This window comes from Heliangelus exortis, chromosome 5 (assembly GCF_036169615.1).
Source record: "Heliangelus exortis chromosome 5, bHelExo1.hap1, whole genome shotgun sequence".
In the NCBI taxonomy this organism is placed as follows: Eukaryota; Metazoa; Chordata; class Aves; order Apodiformes; family Trochilidae; genus Heliangelus; species Heliangelus exortis.
In genome coordinates, this window is record NC_092426.1 from 32,855,705 (window position 1) to 32,874,014 (window position 18,310).

General features: G+C 38.8%; 1 protein-coding gene across 10 annotated transcripts in view; it reads left to right on the top strand.

Moving 5' to 3' along the window:
* The window catches only part of ZFYVE26 (zinc finger FYVE-type containing 26), a 50,516-nt gene that overhangs the window by 17,543 nt on the left and 14,663 nt on the right, over positions 1-18,310 (top strand). For 2 of the 10 annotated variants that reach the window (XM_071744411.1, XM_071744412.1), the window contains exons 15-31: positions 557-755; positions 1,075-1,338; positions 1,521-1,640; positions 1,917-2,081; positions 3,041-3,301; positions 4,660-4,765; positions 5,553-6,292; positions 6,767-6,963; positions 7,863-7,967; positions 8,495-8,617; positions 9,334-9,510; positions 10,667-10,913; positions 12,024-12,122; positions 13,914-14,071; positions 14,990-15,159; positions 16,055-16,083; positions 18,120-18,241. In XM_071744411.1, the coding sequence (XP_071600512.1) occupies positions 557-755; positions 1,075-1,338; positions 1,521-1,640; positions 1,917-2,081; positions 3,041-3,301; positions 4,660-4,765; positions 5,553-6,292; positions 6,767-6,963; positions 7,863-7,967; positions 8,495-8,617; positions 9,334-9,510; positions 10,667-10,913; positions 12,024-12,122; positions 13,914-14,071; positions 14,990-15,159; positions 16,055-16,083; positions 18,120-18,241 (3,282 nt within the window). Of the gene's footprint in view, positions 1-556; positions 756-1,074; positions 1,339-1,520; positions 1,641-1,914; positions 2,082-3,040; positions 3,302-4,659; positions 4,766-5,552; positions 6,293-6,766; positions 6,964-7,862; positions 7,968-8,494; positions 8,618-9,333; positions 9,511-10,666; positions 10,914-12,023; positions 12,123-13,913; positions 14,072-14,989; positions 15,160-16,054; positions 16,084-18,119; positions 18,242-18,310 lie in introns of all 10 variants that reach the window. The other 8 variants (XM_071744415.1, XM_071744413.1, XM_071744416.1 and 5 more) reach the window with 8 other exon arrangements.

An 18,310-nucleotide genomic window follows, 5' to 3' on the forward strand; every position in this document is an offset into this window, starting at 1 on the left:
TGCTCAGCTCATTAGTTCTGTTTGACGTCAAGTGTGCCATTTCATTCTTCCCTACTTGAAAGACCAAAAAAAGCATTTGTTTTGCTTTGTTACTTTGAATTTCAGCATCCCTGTTGATAAAGAATTCAAGCTTGATTTATGTTCTGTTGCTGGACTGATAATAGGAATTTGCACAGCTGTGCTTATCCTGTGTTTAAATTCCTTGCTGAATAAGAAGTTGTTTTAAATAGTTTATTTTGGAGGCCCAACTTGATAAGACTTACACAGTGTATAGAAGTCATGAGTCACTCTGAAAGGTGTGGTTGACAAAAATTAATTCAAATAATAGCTGAGCTGTATAAAAATAGTTGAAAAATGCCTGCAAGGTCCTGTTTTTCAGATATTTAAAGCTCTCAGAAACCAACCATGCTGTGTCTGTGAGGGTGTTTCCAGTTCAAGCATCTCTTTGTTGTTTTATTTTAAATTCCCTTATCTCCTAAAAACCTCCAGATCTCTTTGACCTTTGAAAACGTCTTTTGACATGCTCTGTATTTTTTCTGTATTTTTTTTTTGAAAGGTGGCTTTGATGTTTAATTTGGATACTTCACCTTGCTATGGTGAATTGGTTTTCATGGAGCGCTACCAAGAGGCGGTACGAGAAATGGCAAGGGTGGAGCACAACATTGAGAATCAAGCATCGAATGGCACTGGAGGCATCAAGAAATCTGGCAGTGGCCGTTCAACACTGCAAGCTATTGGGAATGCAGCAGCAGCTGGTAAGGGCTGTGGTTTTGAGTTATCTCCAAAGATGAGGAATAAATGGAAAACATGAATAAGCAATTTGAGTTCTGCCCTAATGAGTGCAGCAATTGTTCAGAAGAGCATGTAGTGGTTCTTTGACTTACAAGGAGACTAAGAATGCTGATATTTGGCATTGATGCCCAATTGGCTTTATCCATTCTGCAGTCATTGGTCCATACAGCAGGTCACCTAGTGAATTATTTTCTTAAAGGATTAGAGAATAATTATCTGTGACAGGATCAAAGATAAGTATGCTGCTTAATTAGCAATTCTGTCTTTTGCTGACACGTGTAGGTATGGTGTTTTATTCCATCTCGGACGTTACTGATAAATTGCTTGCAACTTCTGGAAGTCTTGCCCCTACTCTACAAGAAAACTTCTGGAACAGCAACATCCAGCTGGAACACACTGATCCTCTGCGAGAAGTCCTTGAGGACCTCAGTCCTTCAGCAATGGCAGCATTTGACCTAGCTTGTACTCAGTGTCATCTTTGGAAGACATGCAAACAGCTTTTGGAAACAGCAGAAAGAAGACTGTACAGCAGTCTTGAATCTCGGGGTAGGCTTTTGATTTTGTGTTTAATAACACGATCCTGGGAGTGGAAAATGCCTTTTGATGCTGTGTTTTTTGTGCTAGCACCTAAGCCTTAATTAAATCTCTTTTAATACTTTCATGTTAGTTTCTCCTTTTTCCACTCATGATTTTTATTTTGTCTCCCTTTTGCACAATGACTTTTCCAGGCCACCGACCTGACTTTGTTTTATTGCACTCTGAAGGTGTAAAAGGTTTCCCAGCAGTTCTTCAGCAAATAAGTAAAATTCTCAACTATTCCTGTGCATCACAAGGGCAGTCCAAGCCAGGTAGTGTGCTTTGCTGATAAGATTTTCTGTTGGAATGTGCTTAAATGAAATTCTTTCTTTCTTTCTCTTGCAATGGAAAAGTTTAACTTTCCATTTTTAAGCTTAGTATTTAAAACAAAACAAAAAGAGACACCCAAGCTCAATTCTAAATAAACTGAAGCACTCTGAGTTTGGCAAACTAATTTTATTATAATAGAGTTTTGGTTCTGTAGACTTTTTTCCCATACAAGAATATTTGTCATTGTTATAATTGCTGTTTCTTTTCCCTCTTTGCAGAGGTCTCAGATGAGAAAATGGGGAGTCATTTTCGATGCAGCATAGTAGATCTTCTGCAAGCTTGCTACCCTGTCTTGACTGAAGAAAGCATTACCAATGAAATAATTTTATCACAAAATCTGGATCAAATCCTAAAAGCACTGACTCACGTTGAATGTTCCTTGGGTGAGTTTTCTGATCGTGAAGACTGACAAATGGATCTAAATTTTTGTTTTGGCCTGTTGAGGCAACTATGAATCAAGTAGTAATGCTCTTTGACATATGCATAAATATACAATTTCTGAAACATAAATGCAAAGTGTAAATTATCTATTAATTCTTATATTCTGAGCACTTGTTTTTCAGAGCTAAAATTGTGAACTGAGAAGAAAGTAAAATATCATTGAGTATAGCTGAGGTTATTATTTGTCCTACTTTTCTTCAGTTCTAACAAGGAATTCTTTAAGTGTATTTTAACCTGGCAGCTTATAGATGATGGGGTGTATCCTTACTGTTGCTTTTTTTTTTTAACAAGAAGGTGATAAAATTGTAAAATTATTGTAGCATATGTTCCAATATGTTCCAGTTTCCATATTGCTTCATGAAACATCTCCCTTTCTGAAGAAGTCTTCTACAGATGCCTTTTCGCAGACCTTTCTTTGTTATATAGCACTGGGGTGGTTTATTATAGCAGCTTTTTCCTTCCTCCACTAAATTTCGAAATGGCATATAGCTGTTTGTTAAATATTTAAAGATATCTGTATGTTTAATGAGCAAAAATTTAGGAGAGATCTGAGGGCTGAATGTTACAGAGCACAAGGACTGGTCAACAACTGTGGTTTAAAATAAGTTTTTGTAAATGACACAAAATTAAATGTATGTTAGACCTGCTTTAATATATTTCTCATTTGTTGAAGGTGTGGTTACCAATCTAGATGACTTTTTTTTTTCTGTTGTGAAAATTTCTCTTGCTTTCAGTAAAATTATAATACCCAGACCAAGATCTCTAGCTACAGTGGGGGAATTAGGCTGAAGCAGTATCTATCCCTCTCCCTGCCACCTTTCTTTTTTTTCCTCCACCTCTCCTCTTCCTTTTTGGTGTTTCATACTTAAGTGTTGGATGTATCTCTGTCCTTTTAAACCAGATTCTAAAGGGAGTGTGCTTGGAACCTTGGTGGAGCAGGCCTCTCTGAAACCTGTGGAGCTGGAAAAGCACCTGGTTTGGAATCAAACACAGCTCCTGCTGAGGACCCTTGACCAACATGTCCAATCCATGCCAGAGAGCAACACACAGACAAACTTTGTGAAGGCCTTCTTTGACTACATCACCACACTGGCTGCTGTTGTGTTACGAAGCCTGAACACAGACCTAGGTGAGGGATTTCTGCTGGAAAGGCTGAGCCAAGGTGAAAGTATCCAGATCAGTGTCTGGCCTGATTCTTTAAAGCATTAGTGCAGAAATGGTTCCTTGCCAAGTGTACCTACTACCTGTGCATAGTCAGATCTTTTTATGTCAACTAACTATTAGACTGCTTTTAAAAATTTTCTTTCTTAGCAACTCTGCCACCCATGGCTAACATAAAAGTAGCTCGTGGCAGTAGGAAATTGAGAACAGAAATGTTTAGCTACTGACACAGATTTTGCACTTTGTTTAGACAAAACAAGTGGTCCCTGACCTCCAAAATTCTGATCACTACCCTGTAAGCCAAGATTGTTTTATTTGATTGATTTATATAGCCAGTGGATCAACATGCTGTGCACTTTTCAGTTCCCTTAGGGGCAACCAGCACCCTGCTGCTCCACAGAGATAAAAAGACAGTGTGTAGAATGCTGTGCAGAGGCAACCAGAAAGAATTTTTTTATACAATCAGCAGATGATAGCGGTCCATGAAAAGAAATGCACCATCAGCATATTAAACTGTCAGAACAGAATAGTTCACTGTGCTAGACCATTTGTCTGTTTTTTTTAATTTTACACTAATTGAGCTGCACTAATGTAAAATACCACAGCACTGATTTCAGAGAATACTTTCCCGAGAGACAAAGAAAAAAGGGCAAACATCTGTTTTTCAGACATGCTGCTTCAGCTCAGATCACTATCATGCCAACTGTAACTTCTATGTGGACATGACTCCTCCTTGAACTACCTACCAAAGCAAAAAAAAATGCACAATATTTAATGGATGAGTAAATTTTGGGGAAATTTTTTATTACTGAAATATAAAAGGAAAAGTAAGCTCGTGTGAGTCTGTTCAGAGTTACTCAGCAGAACTCAGTAGTGGATAAAAGGGTTTCACTTCTTTTGTAAAAGTAGCTGTAAATCTCTGAATTCTGTCTCCCTTTACTCACTTTGACTTAAATAGAGCATGGACTCATTAATCTATATCCAAAGACTCCCCAGAAACCAATCTTGTCTCTCCCCACAGATACATGTTTTGGTGAAAGTTTAAACTGTTGATAAACTATTTCAACCTAGATCTCACTTAAAGGCCAAAGATTTCTCAGTATGCCTCTTTTGGTAATAGAATCAGCAAAATGTGACCCAGTGGTTTGAAGTTTGAGGGGTATATCATAATCACAAATACCTTGCAGCTAACTTTGGATTTTGCTACACTGATGTGAACATAGACCTTTGTGAATATAGTCAGAGGCTCAGACTCAGGCTCTTAAAATTTGTGTTCCTAAAATAAGACTCAGTGTATTCACCTAATATGTGAGTATGTGTTTGTCTTATAATAAATGTTCTGATTTTTTTTTTTTAAAGATACATCTTCAGAAGTGAAAGTAGGGAACCCTTTCATATTATTACAGCAGAGTCCATCTCAGCTGCTTTCACAGCTTGTGTTTGACAGACAGGTTCACCCTGACAGGTTAGTGCTTTTCAGAATATACTTGTTTAGGTTATTTTGGTGTTGGGACCAAGGGACTTTGGACCTCAGCCAGGATTGAACAATAGTCTGGCTACTCAGTACAGGTAGAAAATATCCTGCTCTGTCCCACCAGCTACTCACTTAAACCTGCAAGAATTGATGTGCAGGGAGAAGCTTAGTGGGTGGCTTCTCTACCAACCTGAAGATTTTTATGGGTAAAGTGTGGCTTTATATTTTTAACAGTTACTCTCTGTTGTGAAAAGAGAGTGTATTTTTTAAATTGCACATGTGTCAGCTCAGAGCATTGGGCTTGCAACTTAGCAACTTAATAATAAAAAATAGACCAGAATGGACTCAGCTCTTGGCCTGGTCAGTAAGCTGGATAGTCTAAGGTCCTTCCATCACAATTTACTAAATTAGGCTGGCATGAAAAATGTCTGATTTGACAAAGTAGCTCTTAAAAATGAGCTCTAAATGCAGATCATTTCAGTATGTCACATTTAAGTAAAAGTCAGTGTTTGAGGAGTAAGTTCCTTTTCTTACGGGAATGGCAGCATAAGCTTGTGAGTTATTCATGTGCTGTATGCGTTTTTTCATGAAAAAAACCACCCAACAACAAACAAAAACACCCAGTAAACACAAGATATGTACTCTTCCCCTGTATGTCCCTTTGAAGAATAATAGGGGCCTTGTGTTCACAAAACATTTAGAAGATGCATGAAAATATGTAATTCTGAAGTCTCTTTAATATGTGTTGGGTAAGATGGTTCTGTTTTCAACCCTACAGGCTTTCTTCTCTCTTGGCTAAGGAAGAGTTGAACTTGAATGTGCAGCAGGTTATTGTTAACTGTTGCTGTGAACCACTGTCCTTGTGCAGTGCAAGGCAAAACAGTCAGGCAAAGTCTCTTCTGACAAACATCAGCAACTTAGCACACCAGTGTGCCTCCCACTGCCTGCCAGATGTTGAAATACCTATGCACAATTCTGCAGTGACCTCTGAGGAAATCTCCGCTCAGGCTCCATCCTCTGTGAATGACTTGAGCCAGCACACACTCACTGCCTCCTCCCTGGACTTCCTAAAGTCTCAGTCAAAGCTAATGGCCACAGTGGCATGTCTAAGTGCATCTAATATGCAGAAAATTACCAAATCAAGTTTATCTTGGATGGAGTTTCGGGGCAAGCGGGAGGTGCCCTTAGGTTTGGAACAGATTTCCAGGGAGTGTGAGGCATTGTTGAAGGAGTTCCCAATACTGGAACGATTTCTTCTTGCAATGTTTGAGCCACTTCAGAATCAACGGGAGGAAGGTGCCAGTTTGGCTACTGTCTTCTCTGGCAAGAAGTACATATCTCTGGTTCTTCTAGGACTGCATTCCAGCACGTCTGTTAAGGTATTAATGGGAGTCTTTGAACAAGCTCTTGCTGCAAAGGATTGGGATAGAGCTGTGAAAGTCTTGGATCTGTACAGTCAGGATTTGGAGGAAGTGGTCAAAGTGAAGGATGCTGTCCTGAGCTGTGCAGCTGCTGAAGGTAAGAAGGATTAAGTCAGCCTTGTGTTCTTTGTTTTGGTTAGGATTTTGGGGATTTCTTTAGGTGGTTGTTTGTTTTTATTTGAAGGACGAACAGAGCCTGAATCAGGAGATGGACACCAATGTAGTGGTCCTTGGGTAAATCCAGACAGAAACAGACCCCTTCCTTTTCTTCTTCCTGAATTTGCTTTCTTTGATGGCATAGTTTCTGCATTGCAAATGTGCACATTCTGATCAATTTAGTACAATGTAAATGCATCTGTGATGTTATTTGTATGTGAACAGCTGAATAGATCAGGAAAAATTACCATTGGTTACTTCCAAAGAATCTGATTCTTGGGATGAGTCTAGCATAGGTTTTTCAGCACTGTACTGTCTGTTTTTTTGGTGATGGGCTCCATTGAGAATAAGGATTTTTCGAATTTTCTGAATTATAGAAACTGTGTTTCAGACTAGTGTTTTGTTTCCTCCACAGATAAGGATGGTTGGCAATACTTGTTCCAAGTAAAGAATGCGACGTTGAGAAGCAGGTTGGCCTTGCGCTGCTTGGACAAATGGCCCCTTGAGGCCTGTTTGGAAATCCTGGCTTATTGCATTTCTGATTTGGTCATAACCAGTGAACTAAAAGCAAGTCTGCAGAGCAGGAAGAAAGAACTTCAGGTTTATCAGAAGGTACTAAGTAATTATTTAAGTAACCAACAAGATGAAATAGGCAGCAGGGAGGAAATATACTTGCCCTTTGAAAGGATTTTAGGTCTTGGGGTTTTTTTTCTTTTTGTAATCGTCACAGCTTTTCAAGTGTTTCTTTCAAGACAGTTCATGGGTTTTTCATGTAACCAATTCACACTCTGCTTCCATTCTTCATAACTTTTCCACTCTCCTGTTAGCATTCTGGTCTGCAAACACAATTAGATGTTATAAACATTTTGTATGAGTCTGCTTTTTTGCTAGGTATTTGTTTTTCGACTCTACACAAATGCTAGAGCCTCTGAAGGCTTTCCATGCAATTCATCAGTTTATCAGCTTGAGAAGTGCAGAGATACTTGGTCATGGTGTACAAGAGTAGTTGTCCAACAAGTGTGTCTGTATTGCAGTCAGTCTGCAGGGCTGTGCAGACACCCAAGTGAAGTCAGGCTAGGTGGCCTGTAGTTCAGCACAAATGGAAATATCAAGCAGAGCAAAACCAGGAGTTATAAATCCCTGCTGGACTACAACTGGTGGTGGTTCTGCTAACTGGCAGTTACCTCAGTTGTGTCTCTGGTAAGTGCCAGCGATGTCTGCATCAAACATGTAATTTTTAATCCAGACTTATTGCCACCTAGTCTTTTTAAAACCTTCTCTTGTACATGTGCTTTATAGACTCATGCTTCTGAGAAGATTGCATAGTCGGATTTGGAGTGCAAGTGCATTGCATCATCCCAGAAAAGGACTAGAGATGGGTCTTCTTTTTGACTTTTTTTCTTTGTAGGAAAAATCTCTTGATGTGATCAGCTCACCTGTTTTCTTAGATTTAATGGTTGTTGTTGATAAAGCTTCTAAAATGTGTGCTATCCTAATACTAACTTTTTCAGATTTTGAATGTGCAAAATGAATCGTTGTGGAACAACTGGCAGGATCTGAAAAAAGCCTGCACTGATGACCCCCAGGCTGTCATGAATATCATTCTGAAAGCGAAGGTCAGGCATTGTCAAATGAATTCTGATGAATTAGAGTGTGTTAAACTTTGAACAGATAAAATTTATTGACATAGCATTTTAAAATTCCAGTGAATAGTCATTACCTTGGGAGGAAGGATTTTGTGCTATGGAAACAAATACAGATCTCTGTTTAATGACAAGATTTACATGTAGTTAATAAGATACAACCTGTTCTTTTTTTGTGGAATTTTGAAGTCATTAATAGCATGACTTTTGGCATAATACAGGCGTGACTATTATGTAAGTACTAATATTGTGGACCTGGCTGGCTTTAAAAGTCTCTCTAACAAGACAACTTGCTTACTGCAAGATGAGAAGGCATTCTTAATGCACACTGGACCTGACAAAATTGACTATCATCTTCATGGGAGAGGAGTCTAACTTGCAGAATTCCATGAGAAGTTGGTCAGAACATTGGGCGAAACAGCTGTGTCAGAGGTGGGGAGAAGGTAGAGTTTGTCTTTCCTTTAATTTTTTATTTTTACTTAAAAAAAAAAAATCTTTAGGATTATGAATTGTGTGAGGAATGGGTGCAATTGTATCCTGTCCCAAGAGAAGACTTAATCAACCTTCACCGTGAGCACCTTATCTACTTGCTGGAGGTGGGAGATATGGAGAAAGCATTGCAGGTAATGGCAGATTTTCAGCCTTACACCCTTGTCAAATGAGAACTGTTTTCTTTGCTGCTTTTGTGGCCTTTTTGATTCCTTCCTGAAGAGATGCTGTTTACTTAGATATGCTTTTAGGATCTTGGCTCTCCCCTTTTCTACATAAGTGAAAATCCAGTTTGGCAATCAAGTTGTTGGACCTAATAGCATAAACATCACTTACATGGGAATACAAAGCTCCTTTTATTTGAAAAATCATTACAAAGCATTTTGGTACTGCATAAGCAGAAGAAACACAAGCGTAACTAATAACAGAAAGTTGGTCAGTTGTGTTTAATGCTCAGATAAGTGAAGTGTGAATTCTTCTGGTTTTAATAACTATGGAGCTGTTGCTGATAACAGAGTGTAAAATAAAGTGCAGGCTCTTTCAGATTATATGGCTTTGAGAATTTTCTGAAAGCAAAGGAGGACCTCATCACCACAGCTTCTGTCCCATTTTTTACTTGATTTTTCTTTTTATTTAATTAAAAAAACATTTTGATTAATAAATGGAACAAATAGGCAAGAAGTAGTCTATAAATGGATTACCTAAGTCATCCTTTTATGTAAGACACTTGTGCAAGTTAATTTGCTTGCTGAACCATTGTAGGGCAATAATCTGTGCTGGACTTGCCTGCTACAAAGGCTGATTTCCAGGAATGTAATATGGATTCACTGTATTTTGTTTGCATTTGTAGCTTCTACAAAGAATTGAAGACCCTGGTATTTGCCTTGCAATCAGTGAACAATCCCTTGACCAGCATCCAAACTTGGCAGCCTCTCACTTCCTGGCTGATTACCTCACAGCTCACTTCTATGCAAATCTGACAACAGCACGTCGGAATGAAATCCAGGCACTCTATATGGGATCAAAGGTGAGCAAAGCTCCTGCATTGTGGGCTTAATGGCAATATGTAATTACGTATGTAATTCTATAATACATAGAATAAATACATAAAATATGAAGTCTTTAGAATTGACCAGAGCATTCTCACCGTATCAGGTTTAAGGTCCTGAATCTCAGCATCCAAAGGAAGGTTTGAGATGGCTTAAAACTCCTCTTCCTCTTCTCCATCTTTGCAGTTCCTGTATTATGAACCAGTTGTAGCTCCCAACATGAACAGAGCAATCTTGTTATTTGTGCTGTTGAGAGTGGAGGAATGCACAGACTAAAAGCTGGGGTGGGGTTGGGGGAGTTGGTATAAAATAAAATTGCAGTCCTTGTCAGGACAGTTGCTACCTTTGTCTCAGTGAAAAAGCAATCTCTGTGTCAGAAACACCAAGTGTCCTTCCTGTGTGGTACTATAAATAAATTCTTCCTGTATAGTGGTATTTCACAGTTTAGATGGCATGTTTCTCCCAGGTGCCTTTCAGAAGTAGATAATATCAGTCTTCTTTTTAGGTGGCTGTTGCCTTTACAGAATGCATACAGGTTCTGGATTCAGCCTGGGAACAGATGTGTTAACTGGTAGATTACTTTAGGCAATTGTGTTATACATAAAAAAAAATGCAGTGCTTTTGGTAATGGGTACTGTTTTGTAGGACTACAGAAAGCATCTTGCTCCAGTGTCCCACAATAGTATGTTGCTTCAAATATGGGCTTCCTGTTTTCCTTGTCGGTTTTGAAGATGTGATTTAGGTTGAAAATGTCCATATTAACTGAGCATCTTTAGAAGAGTTGCTCTTAATTTCTTCTCTTGGCACTTCCTAAAAGGATGCAAGGATAAGGATTGTTCCTTTTATAAGCTTATTTTAGTAAGACAAGGTGCTCTACCCTTCTGCAACATACCTGTCACAGGATAACAATGCACTTTCCCCTCATGTAAGCTAAATGATTTCTGCAAATCTGCTCAGTAATTCTGTAACAGAAATAGCAATAACTCTGAGAAGTTCCACATAATATTTTTTGACCTCTGTATGTTGTTCCATTAGTTGCATAAGCTACTGAGCTAGTTTCTTGTCATTATTCTCACAGAAACACAGATGTAGAGGTGTATAATTTTAACATAGGCTTTTTTCCTTATGTCTTAGGTGCTGCTGACTCTTCCTGAGCTCTCCCGTGTTAACTACTTCCACCTCTCCTCCAGACCACTGCTCATGGTGGAACAGCTCCTCATGAATATGAAGGTGGACTGGGTAGCTGTTGCTGTGCAGACACTGCACCAACTCTTAGCTGAACAGGAAATTGGTTTTACTGTAGAAGACATTGACAATTTGCTTTCCAAGTATGCAGAAAAAGCACTCCACTTCCCTTTCGCATTAAAAGAAAAGAGATCAGGTGACTGTCTATAAGAATGCTGTTTTTCACTTTGGAAAGAAAGGCAAATTTCCCATCAGAATCCTTTTATCACTTGTGCCACAACGTTTGTAGATGTGTGTCTGTAGTATCTCTGTAGACAAGAGCATGTTCTTAAAGTCTTTACCTTTCTTGCCAGTAGATGTACTCAGACACCAACAGCTTCAAAGTTTTTCTGACTTTATTCTGCTGCTTTTTGGAGTCTCTTTTCTTATATGATAGTGTTCAATGTTTTTTACTTCCTGTATAACATGAAGTCACTGCTGACTTAAGCAGTTCTAAAACCTTCAGCCAGCTGCATCATCCCAAAAAATGAATGGGGATTTGATCTCCCATAGTCTTTCCTCCTAGCAGAGTCCTGTTCCTTTTCTTATGTAAACGGCTTAAACTTGTAGTTCTATTTAATGTTCTCAGAACACCTCCCCTTTCCTGTTTTCCAGTCCCTTCTTATCCATGTTGTCTTTGATTCTCCTGCATCTGGTTCTCTCAAGGGTTTTAGAACTGAAACAGCAGAGGGGGCTGCAGATCAAATCCAGTGCTTTTGTTTCAGTGCATTAAAAGCACATGGCGTGTGGACGTATCTATTTGTACCTACAAATATGGTACCAGCTTGTTTTATGCCAGTTTCCAAATGCTGATTTCATTTCATGAGCTAAAGATGCAGGTCTTGCTAGCATAAAAGCATCAAACTTATCTTTTTCTGCCACATGACCTATGACTTTTTTAATATGTTCCTGCAAGTGCTATGTGAAGCTTTTAATATTTGTCATGAACATCTTGTGTCAACTAATTGTTCTCACATCTGTTATTTAGTCTCTGCTCTATTATTCCTGTCCCTATCAGTAGTCCATTACTTTGATAAGAACCCCTTCCTCTCTGCTTTAGGTCATAGAATTTTACCAGTTTGCAATTGCTGTGGACTAGTTTTCATGAAAACATCATTGTGATTATATATTTAGTCCCATTTTGTGCTGACATTCGTACATAGTTTTGTGAATGGATTCCTTTAATCTTTGTAAAAACAAGTAGGTATATGACCAGTATGGTTCTCTTAATTTTTTTTTCTCTTCTTCTTTCTTCCCTTTGTCCTAGATTCTCTGATATGTATCCAAGAAACTTTCAATCAAGTATTGGAGTGTGAAGTACAATCTAAATCGGGATCATCAGAACTGTCTCCTGGCAGCTTTACTGGTTAGGTTTAAGACCTTGGTGGCATGTTCTTTCAACCTGTTGATATTTGGTTTATCCCCCATATCTGTGTATCCCTCTGCTTAACAGTATCTTGGGTCACAGTTAGTGCAGGTTCATGTAGGTCTCTACAGCTGGGTGCTTTGGGCCCAGTCAAATGAAAATCTAAAGGGAGCCAAGAAGTGTGTGGCTTTGTGATGATTTGGTAGGTATCTAGGAAATGTCTGAAAAGTCAGCTCAAAGCTTTCTCATTCCAGACCCTACAGAAAATACAAGTCTGAGCAGATGATAGGAAAAAAAACCTAAAAAAACCTATGGACTACATCTGCAGGAAAAAACAAAACCAAAACCAAAAACTTACCTCTTTGCCACAGCTAGGCTGCTAGTGGATTAATGCTGCTGCAGGTTAATCTTTCTGTGTATTGACTTATGTACTCTCTCTTCTTTGCTCAGTAACTATTTTTTATCTTAAATTTGATTTTACAGTAGTATACTTGTGTTGCATTTTTGCATCATTTTTTTTGGTCCTTGAATTTATTTTTTTGTAGTGTTCCTCTTGAGACCAGAGGGAATAGTTTTGTATTGTCTGAGAGGGCTTTACAGTCCTCAAACACAAATAAACAGAAACAAAATAATTTGTCAAAATAACAAAAATATTTGTGGCTTAAAAATAACCACAAATCATTCTGTAGGTGCCACTCAGCATTTGATGCAAGAGATGCACTCTTTGGAAGATATATATTGTGAGACACACAGTCAGAGCTCTCAGGGAATGACTAGAAAAGGATATCCTCAGATCTTTTTAGCAAGTGGTGGACCTGAACCAGAGCCACACAGTGATATTCTGATCTGCAGTTTGGGGTGTCTGAACTGTTCTCTGGTTCTGTATCCTGAACTGAAGAATCTTGCTTTGCCTACATGAAGTGGCAGCAGTGTCTTGGATTGGGCTGTGTAGCTCTTCATTTTTCCCTGTAATGGTCAGCTTATTATCTGTGTTGTTGCAAAACTTGAATTCATTGTCCTCTAATGTTCCTTTGCAATCCAGTATCTACTGGGATGAGCATGAGTTAGCTTTACTGGAATGGATTTTTTTTTTCTTGTTTAGTTTAGAATCCATTTACAAGGTGACTTGCAGGGCTGCAGTGACATGTTGAACTTTTTAATTTGACTGTATTGTCACTTGCTCACGTCATTTAAACTGAGAGCCTATCTAATACTGCAAACTTGGTTCAATGAATTTGGCAAGGCCAACAATCCTGAAGGCCAAAGACTTAAAAACCTCCAGCCTCTTGGAATTGCTTTCTCCACAGTAGATTGTAAAGAGGGCCAGAACAGGGAGCTGTTGCAAGATACAGCCGTGGCTCTCTTGACATAACAAAGCCTTGGGCTTCAGTAGTGTCAATACTGGATATCTTTCAGATTAAGTCTATTCTGTATCACCTCTTGGTATCCATGTATTGGAGTATTTTTTTTCTTCCTTCTTAGGGTCTCTGCTTATGATACAAGGACAGATGTTGTCAGGTTGTTTTATCCTAATTGTTATGGTAAAAGTCTGTTAGTAAGTATGTACTGTTGAAGCACCAGAAGTCTGCAGTCTTTCAGTTTTAGCTTAAAGAACATATACTCCTTACACAATGTTATTCTGTCATGCCTGGCTGAAAGATCATGGCAGTCTTTCTGTGAGCCAGAAAGATGTTATAGCCATAGTAAGTCTGTAGTCTTTTCTGGTATTCAAGACCCCATTAAGCAGCTTAAATCCTGTTCCATATTTGTTTTGGTCTGCCTCATTTTAAGGAACCACCATATCTGCAAGTACCAGAGAAAGAAGTCTGCAGCAGAATTTGTTTCCTCAGGAATTTGTGCCCCCTGAGAAGCCACCACCAAAGCAGCAATGGATACCTGATGACACTGAAACAATATGTATGGTTTGCAAAACTGAACGCTTTACTATGGTAAGAAGCAGAAAAGAAGTACAGACATTCCTAGAACTGGGACCTTAATATGAACACTTGCTCATTGTTGGTTTCCTGAGGGGCACAAGCTACTTCAGCAAGTTTGTCTACATCTTGTGGGCCTGACAACATTGCCAGACCTTTGATATTTAACCATTAGTTTCTCTTTGGTGTAGTTGTGGAGGCTGTCAGCAGTTAGCTCCTTTGCAGAGTTTTGTGAAGTCACAGAGCCTAAAGAGGAAATCAGGTCATCTTGGAGGAGACGACTGAGGTCTCAAAAATGTGTAGTAGTGGTATTAGTATTTCAGAAGGCTATCTAGTTGCCTGTGTTGGCAATAATGATCATCAGATAATTCAGATTACCAGTATGGAAAATGTAATCTTTGTTGTTGGTTGCACTTTTCTAGAACCTGCTTTTTTGTAGAGTACTTGAGCAACTTCATTGGTGCTCTGAGGGAGAATTTTCATTCTGAGTTTTGCAGCTGTGCTTGGCAGTCTTAACTTCTGTTGTTTGGAAACAGTACTGTTTTCTCAACATTATCTGTTGCTTTTGAATTTGGAAGTTATTAAAATGGTGTCAGAAAAACAGTCTACAGCTTCTAGCTTTTCCAAGTGATGATCTAAATAGCTCTGGGATAAAAACCAGGGCAACATAAATAGTCAAAAGCCTGAGACTGCAGCAAACATGTTTTAAATACCTGCCTCTGGGTTGGTTTTTCTTGTTTGCCTTGCCCTCTCCAGAAAGGAATTGTAAAATTGTAACAGTGAGAATCGATCACAGTACAGTTCTGAAAAGCCTTGTCATGTGTGCTGTTTCCTCTCTTCAAATGGAGTAAGTCTGCTCATGAGTGGAAGCAGATATAGGAGGGGACTTCAGTAAATTCTTTCTGTTGCTGTTCCATGACCTCTTTTGCTTAGTTTAACAGGCGTCATCACTGCAGGCGCTGTGGCAGGCTCGTTTGCAGCTCTTGCTCCACCAAGAAAATGGCAGTAGAAGCTTGCAGAGAAAATCTGTCTCGTGTGTGTGATCAGTGCTATAGCTACTACAACAGAGACCATCTGCCTGGCTTTGTACAAGATACACTTACGTAAGCCCTCCTTTCTGGTTCTCCTCATTTTCACATACACAGCAGAGGACATAAAGGAGAGAGAAATAAGTATTTGGGTTTGTCTAGATAATATAACATCAGCTTTTTGGCCTCCAGCTGTTTTCAGGTTTGATAGGTGTGGGGATCTTCCTTATGCCTCAGTATACTTTTCATATTAGAAAGAACACTGGAGACCCAGGCTACAAAGTCTTTAATTCTTTAAGAATTGAAAGCTTTGATGCAAAACATACTCAGCACAAACTACTACAGTGTGACAAAGTTTCCTGTGGTTTACTTAGCTCCTGTATTAGCATTGCATGTTGACTGTCTGTGCTGAACATACAGTGGTTTAGTGTTACCCCATAATCCATTGATTAGGACTCCTTGAACCCTTGGGGATTCCAAAGCAAGTTCATGATTAGGTAGGCTTTGAAACTGCACTTAACAAAAAGGGCAACTGTGATGACAGATTTTCTTTATGTTGTTGCTTTAAGATGAGAATTGGTCTGAAATTATTGTGTACATATAAGGCCAGCTGGTGAGAAGTGCAGCTGAAAAGAGTGAGTTTTACTCTCTGTGGCCCTTTCAAGGCTGCTGATACTGCCATAGCTGATACTGCTATCAGCAGGCTTGACAGGAAGGAAAGCTTCCTCTTTTCACCTGCATTTCCTCTTTGTTTTGTTTTTTGGTTTTGTTTTGTTACAATGATGCAGAGGCACAGTCTTAGATTTCCAGATGGTAGAGGCAGGGCAAGGAGTTGAAGAAAGCAGGGAAGGTGAGAGATTTTTATAGGACAGTGTTCTAAAAAGGTTAGCTGTATTGATCTCTGTTTTAAAACTGTTTTCCTTAGTGTGCCAGAGTAGGCATGATGTTTCTTTCTGTCATTCTATTACAGCAGAAAAGAAGATCAGGACCAAATGGAAGGTAAGGAATGGAGTTATGTCACTAAACTTTGATTTTATTTTTTTTTTTAATTTTTAAAATACCTGATTGTCAGCAGAGTTAGAAATAGGAAGCTGGTACATCTAGGGTGATCAAATATTCAGTTACAAAACATCACTGTTTTTTGCATGTGCAGGCTCAAATTGAGCATTCTAAACTTCTGCGAATGGAAACTGAGATTCAGGAGAAATGCCTGAGCAATACTGAATGTGATTGATAAAGATTAAAGGAAGGAACTGAGAAACACCATTTGGAGAATACACTTTTTGTACTAGAAAATGTCAGTGGGATGCTGTGGTATGAGTAGGAACCAGCCCAGCACAGAGCTGTGCTGAGTGATCCTCTTTTTACAAACCATGATAGTGCAATGCTGAACAGCACTGCAGTTTGACACCCATGCTGGCTGGAGGTAGCACAGCTTGAGGCCCCTCTCATGGGTCTGCATGTGTCCTGAGTTCCATATCCTTTGCTAGTTCTGTGAATAAGGACTAATAGTTTCTCTTTGGTGTCTCACTTTCAACATCTAATCTCATAATGCTTCAGGAGTAATGCAAAATTTTGATGACTTTTCCTTTTTCTCTGTCAATTTTCCTCAGAAGGTATTTACTATTTGTTGCTTAGTCTGGTATTTGAGGTGGTTCTGTAAAAATTTCCTGCACTGATGTGAAGTTCTGGCAGACCAAAACATAGTTATTTGAAGGGCTTGTAGCAATAATGTGGAATATGGTGCAAAATTTGTGCTACAAAACAAATGAGAATATTTTTCCTTACTTGTCCCTTTTTAAATATGATGGGCTATTTGAGATTTTTTTTTTCCTGTTAACAGAAGTGTGTTTTACTGCTACCTTTGTTACAAGACTAAAACAGCTGAAACGCAGTTTCTGAGCTGCTGCTTCTGGTTAGATCTTTCTCTTTGCCTCCAATACTGATATATATCACTAGGTTTGTGTAGTTTATTCAATAGGAGTGAATAAAAGTACTATCAAAGTCCTCAGATTTAAGAAAGTGTTTTATTGTAATTATTCAATTTTCTGAGACTGTGAAGAAAGCTTACCACATTTTTGAAGCACTCTAATAACCCTCTGTGAAATCTAGAACTATTAATTTTGAGGCTCCTTTTTTTGATTTTAAGTTTTTCCAGAGAGAGTGAGACGTTGATCAAAGGAAAGAGTAGCAAATTAACATTATTCTCCATTTCTTAGCATTGTGAGATTGGCTGTTGGTTTTCTGCCAGCAATTGCAATTACACACTTCAGCATCATAGGGCTTGGGCATCCTCAGTTGGCTCTGGTGACAGACAATATTTGACTTGTAGCTGTTCTGGATTACTGATTTCAAAACAGAAACTTCCTTAATTTGGAGGAAAGAAAAAGACTTTTCACAGAAATTACATTTTTAAAAATAATTTGATCAAAACTCCAATTTTCTGCAGTACTATTTTATATGAAAACTCAGCATAAGGTGTTAGCTCCCATTCTCACCATCTTTTGTCTTAGAGCTATTGGACTATATATTCAAATAACCTGAATTTTTAAAAGAAGACACATGTCTAAGTCTGTTTACCCTTACTTACTTTACCCTTACCCTTACCCAGTTATAGTTCTTCAGTTTCCCTTCTCAGCTATAACTCACAACCCTCATATTTCCACTTCCCTCCTGCTCAGAAAAATTTAATAGCTAACACTAAAGAGGGGAGTTTGCTATGCTTGATTTCCAGTAGTATAAGAGTCAGATAATCATTTGAAGGTGTGTTACTGGAGCCAGTTTTTGGTGACAGGGTGTTGATAACAGTGGCAGTAAGTTTAGGTAGAGTTTGGCAGCCTGTGGAGGGATGGAAATGTTTCTGTATTCTGTGCTGGGCACGTGGTGATACTGCCAGGAACTCGCACAATGAGAGGATTGCAGATGGCTGTTTTATCAGGGTATAGGAATACTCTGCATTATGAGTTCTTAGCCAGGTTTGTTACTTCTTCTACAATGGTTCTACCTAGTGATGGTTTGGGTTTTTTTGGCCACAGAAACTTCTAACAATGAATATTCCACAGTGGTGCGAATACCCAAGGCAACTGAGCTTGAGTGGATTTTTTCCCTGAATGAAGAGGAGAATGAAATTGTACGCAGTGAATTTTATTATGAGCAGGTGAGGTCTGGGGAAAGAGTCCAGAATAAGCAGAATAATTCCCTGGAGAGCTACCTCAGATACCCATAT